The 5,030-nt window shown below is 45.3% G+C and overlaps 1 protein-coding gene across 1 annotated transcript in view; it reads right to left on the bottom strand.

Annotated features, from left to right (window-relative positions):
• Window positions 1-2,946: 2,946 nt before the first annotated feature.
• Window positions 2,947-5,030, bottom strand: part of LOC122556993 (polycystic kidney disease 2-like 2 protein) — a 74,078-nt gene continuing 71,994 nt past the window's right edge. The window contains exon 15 of the mRNA XM_043704225.1: window positions 2,947-3,076. Within this exon, the coding sequence (XP_043560160.1) occupies window positions 3,054-3,076 (23 nt within the window). The 3' untranslated portion in view covers window positions 2,947-3,053. The remainder of the gene's footprint in view (window positions 3,077-5,030) is intronic.

Below are 5,030 nucleotides of genomic sequence, written 5' to 3'. Positions count from 1 at the left end.
GTTAAAGGTGGATAAATCCCCAGGACCTGATCAGGTATACCTGAGAACTCTGTGGGAAGCTAGAGAAGTGATTGCTGGGCCTCTTGCTGAGATATTTGTATCATCGATAGTCACAGGTGAGGTGCCGGAAGACTGGAGGTTGGCAAACGTGGTGCCACTGTTTAAGAAGGGCGGTAAAGACAAGGCAGGGAACTATAGACCGGTGAGCCTGACCTCGGTCGGTCCAACCGACTCCCACAGCTACCTAGACAACACCACCTCCCACCCTGCCCCCTGTAAAAATGCCATCCCATTTTCCCAATTCCTTCGTCTCCGCTGCATCTGCTCCCAGGAGGTCCAGTTCCAATGCCGAACAACCCAGATAGCCTCCTTCTTCAAAGACCGCAATTTCCCCCCAGACGTGATCGACGATGCTCTCCACCGCATCTCCTCCACTTCCCGCTCCTCCGCCCTTGAGCCCCGCCCCTCCAATCGCCACCAGGACAGAACTCCACTGGTCCTCACCTACCACCCCACCAACCTCCAGATACATCATATCATCCGTCGTCATTTCCGCCACCTCCAAACGGACCCCACCACTAGGGATATATTTCCCTCCCCTATCAGCATTCCGAAAAGACCACTCCCTCAGTGGTCCTTCCTTGTCAGGTCCATACCCCCCACCAACCCAACCTCCACTCCCGGCACCTTCCCCTGCAACCGCAAGAAATGCAAAACTTGCGCCCGCACCTCCCCCCTTACTTCCCTCCAAGGCCCCAAGGGATCCTTCCATATCCGCCACAAGTTCACCTGCACCTCCACACACATCATTTACTGCATCCACCCGATGTGGCCTCCTCTATATTGGGGAGATAGGCCGTCTATTTGTGGAATGTTTCAGAGAACACCTCTGGGACACTCGGACCAACCACCCTGTGGCTCAACACTTCAACTCCCCCTCCCACTCCACCAAGGACATGCAGGTCCTTGGACTCCTCCATCGCCAGACCACAGCAACACGACGGCTGGAGGAAGAGCGCCTCATCTTCTCCCAAGAACCCTCCAACCACAAGGGATGAACTCATTTCTCCAGTTTCCTCATTTCCTCTCCCCCGACCTTGTCTCAGTCCCAACCCTTGAACTCTGCACCACCTTCCTAACCTGCTACCTTTTTCCTGACCTCTCCTCCCCCACTCGGGCCTAACACCCTCACCTTAACCTCCTTCCACCTATCGCATTTCCAATGCCCCTCCCCCAAGTCCCTCCTTCCTACCTTTTTATCTTGGCCTGCTTGGCGCACTCTCCTCATTCCTGAAGAAGGCCTCATGCCCGAAACGTCGATTCTCCTGCTCCTTGGATGCTGCCTGACCTGTGCTTTTCCAGCAACACATTTTCAGCAATCATCATAGCACTACCAAACTCTATGTAGCCTACCAGTCTGAAAACTCACATTGTTTCCATTTAATCAGGGCTCAATTCATATCACTATATTCCCATCCCTATGAGCCTGAAGTTTGTGCAATAACCTTTTCTGTGCATCTTATGGAAATTCCAAATGTAATACCCACCTTCTCTAACCTTCTAAAACATTCTAATAGACTTGTTGAGCACACTTTCCTCTTCATAAATTTGTTGTTCACTCTGCCTAATCCATATTTTAAGTGCTCTGTTAGCACATCCCTAATAATAGAATCCAGCATTTTCCCTACTGCTGATGTCAGGTTAATTAGCTTGTCGTCGCTATTTTTCTCTCTCCCCTCACTTTATTTGAATGGAGTTTATGTTTGATCCTTTCTGATCTAGCTGGCCTAGAATCTGTGGAATTCTCAAAATCATTGCATCAAACCATCAAAGATGACTATCTTTGTTTCCTGCACTCCCACAAACCCAATCTGTCAACCTGAATGGTAAGGCCCAGATACCCCAGTATTTGGCCTCCAGTTTGTAGGAGAGCTCAACTGGAGAAAAGGACGCTACCTGTGTGAGACAGACCCTCTGTCATGTGAGGAAAGGGTGCTGGATTAGGAGTAGCAAAAATACAGGATATGTGATTTGGGATCAGGAAAGACATTACATAGGCAAAGAACCTGTCATAATCAGATTTGAGGTGATGCCCAGAATTTGAGTATGCTTATGATTTGGGAAGTACACTCTTCCGTCCAGCTGTTCATGGTTTTTAAAAAAAAACTTTTTGCCTTGTTGGTTGCCATGCGATTTGGCCTGAGGTAGGACTTGGCTTTCTGGCTGGCTTCTTATTGGAAAAATGTAAGTGGATTGATGTATATTTCTGTTTTGGAAAATGATATTAACTTTATGACCACTACCAAAATAATGGATAACAGTCTTCGCCACAAATTTTTAGTTTATAATGAGCTTCCTGTACACCACACTGGACAATTTAGTGCCTGAAAAATGGGAGAACTGCCACTGAATATCTAGTCTAATAATTTGGAAATAATTATTATTACTAGTTTGCTTACGTTAAAGTGATGGTGAGCTGTTATTCGCATTGTTTATTTTATCCAAATATGTAAATGTATTGCAGATCCAAAAGTTACTTTACAGATCATTTTTCTTATGAATTTAGTCATCTTTTTCCTCCCATGATGTTCCCGACATACTTCCTACTGAATTCTTTAACTGCAGACCGCCACCATTTGCTACTTCACTACAATTTGTCTACTGAGCTATGTCTTGAATTCTGCAGCACATGGTAAAACCTGGGAAAAATGTATTCTGTCAACTTAAATATTTGTATTTAAAAGTGAGATAGTTTCAGACTTCAGTAAACCAGAAGATATAACCCACATGATAAACAATATTTTTATTCACAGCGCATTTTGTTAATACATTTTAAGCTCTAAATTTAGTAAGTTCATTAAATAAGGTTTGTGTTACTAATGACCTGTTTTCAAATGGTTAACTCAGTGCTTGCAAAAGTAGGACCATTGCAGTTAGTCTTTTCCTTCAAAACAGTCCTTTCATTTTACTTGTTGAGTCAAGCTTTCAGTTATTAATACTAAATTTCTTCTACATTTTTTGTACGTTTCTTCTAATTTTTCCTTACATTTCTTCTATATGTCTCCTTTAATTCTGTCTAGAGAATCAGATGAAATATTTTAATTGCTTTGATTATACTGTTGAACAAAAGAGCCTCTTGATATTAAAGGAATTGCATATTGACAAATCATCATCCTAGTTTGCTGATGTATTCTGGAAGGATTAACAAATTCTCTGGGTATTGATTTTTAATTCCATTCAAAGGTTCATTCTATTCATTTATTGGTGCCTGGCTCATTTGTGAAAGGATCTCTAAGGCCAGAAGATTTTAAAATCTTTTTAAAAATTCATTCTTGGGATGTGGGCATCTCTGACTTGGCCAGCATTTATTGCCCTTTCCTAATTGCCCAGAGGGCAGTTAAGAATCAACCACATTGCTGTCACTCTGGAGTCACATGTAGGCCAGACCAGGGAAAGATGGCACTTTCCTTCTCTGAAGGACATTGGTGAAATAGATGGATTTTTTCCAACAATCAACAATGGAATTATGGTCATCATTAGATTCTTTAATTCTATCTGGGTCTCTGGATTGACAGCTCAGCAATAATACCACTAGGCCATCACCTCCCCATGCTAGATTGATCTAGGAAGACTTCAGGTGTGCAATGATTGTTTGAACATCATTAAATTGCACATTCTAAAGTATTCTCACATAGGCCCCACAAGAAATTTATGTGGAGGAACTTGCTCCAGCCCATATCCCTTTAAATCATTCCTATTCATGTAACTGACCAAATGTCTTTTAGACATTGTAGCTGTACCTGTATTTACTACTTCCTCTAGCAGTTCATTCCATATACAAACCACCCACTTTGAGAAAAAGATGCCCCTCAGAGCCCTTTTAAATCTTTCTCCTCTCACCTTAAAATTATGCCCCTTAGTTTTGAACTCCCCAAACTTAGAGAAAAGATCTTTGCTATTCACAGCAGAGAGCGGCGGGATATGGGCGGAAGTGAAGTTGGAGCGCAGAGCTGGTCGCGAAGGTAAGTGATTGATATTTGAGTGGGTGTGTTCTAGACCCCAGGCCCTACAAGTAGGGCCTCCCTCCCATCCCATCCCATCCCATCCTCCTCCTCTAACTTAACTTTAAAGTCCACAGGTAAGCTACTCTGTTCTTGTTTTGGAGACTAAGTGTAGAGTAATGGCAGCGCAGTGGAATGTTTGAGGTAGGGGTGACCACCAATGCTCCTGCCGACTTCATCTGCAGGAAATGCAGTCAGCTCCAGCTCCTCACAGAACGTGTTAGGGAACTGGAGCTGGAGTTGGATGAACTGAGGATTATTTGAGAGGGTGATAGAAGCTACAGGGACATAGTTACGTCAGAGAACAGAGGTAGCTGGGTAACAGAGGTGGGAAGGGGAGGAAGCAGACAGTGCAGGGATCGCCTGTGGTCGTTCCCCTCAACAATAAGTATACCGCTTTGGATACTGTTGGGGGGAGATGGCCTAGCAAGGGTAAGCTGCAGTGACCGGGTCTCTGGCATGAGGTCCGGCTCTGAGGCTCAGAAGAGAAAGGGGGAAGAGGAGGAGAGCGCTAGTTATAGGAGACTCTATAGTTAGAGGGACAGACAGGCGGTTCTGTGGACATGGGCGAGACTCTCGGATGGTTTGTTGCCTCCCGGGTGCCAGGGTCTGAGACGTCTCGGACTGTGTCTTCAGAATCCTTAAGGGGGAGGGTGTGCAACCAGAAGTCGTGGTGCACGTTGGCACCAACGACATAGGTAGGAAGAGGGGTGGGGAGGTCATTCAGGAGCTCAGGGAGTTAGGCTGGAAGCTAAAAGCTAGGACAGACAGAGTCGTCATCTCTGGGTTGTTGCCGGTGCCACGTGACAGTGAGGCAAAGAATAGGGAGACAGTGCAGTTGAACACGTGGCTGCAAGGATGGTGTAGGAGGGAGGGCTTCAGATATTTGGACAATTGGACTGCATCCTGGGGAAGGTGGGACCTGTACAAACAGGACAGGTTGCACCTGAACCAGAAGGGCACCAATAT

The sequence above is a fragment of the Chiloscyllium plagiosum genome, chromosome 14, assembly GCF_004010195.1.
Source record: "Chiloscyllium plagiosum isolate BGI_BamShark_2017 chromosome 14, ASM401019v2, whole genome shotgun sequence".
NCBI lineage: Eukaryota > Metazoa > Chordata > Chondrichthyes > Orectolobiformes > Hemiscylliidae > Chiloscyllium > Chiloscyllium plagiosum.
The sequence above is the reverse complement of the archived record's forward strand: the minus strand, read 5'-3'. Positions and strand labels throughout refer to the sequence as shown.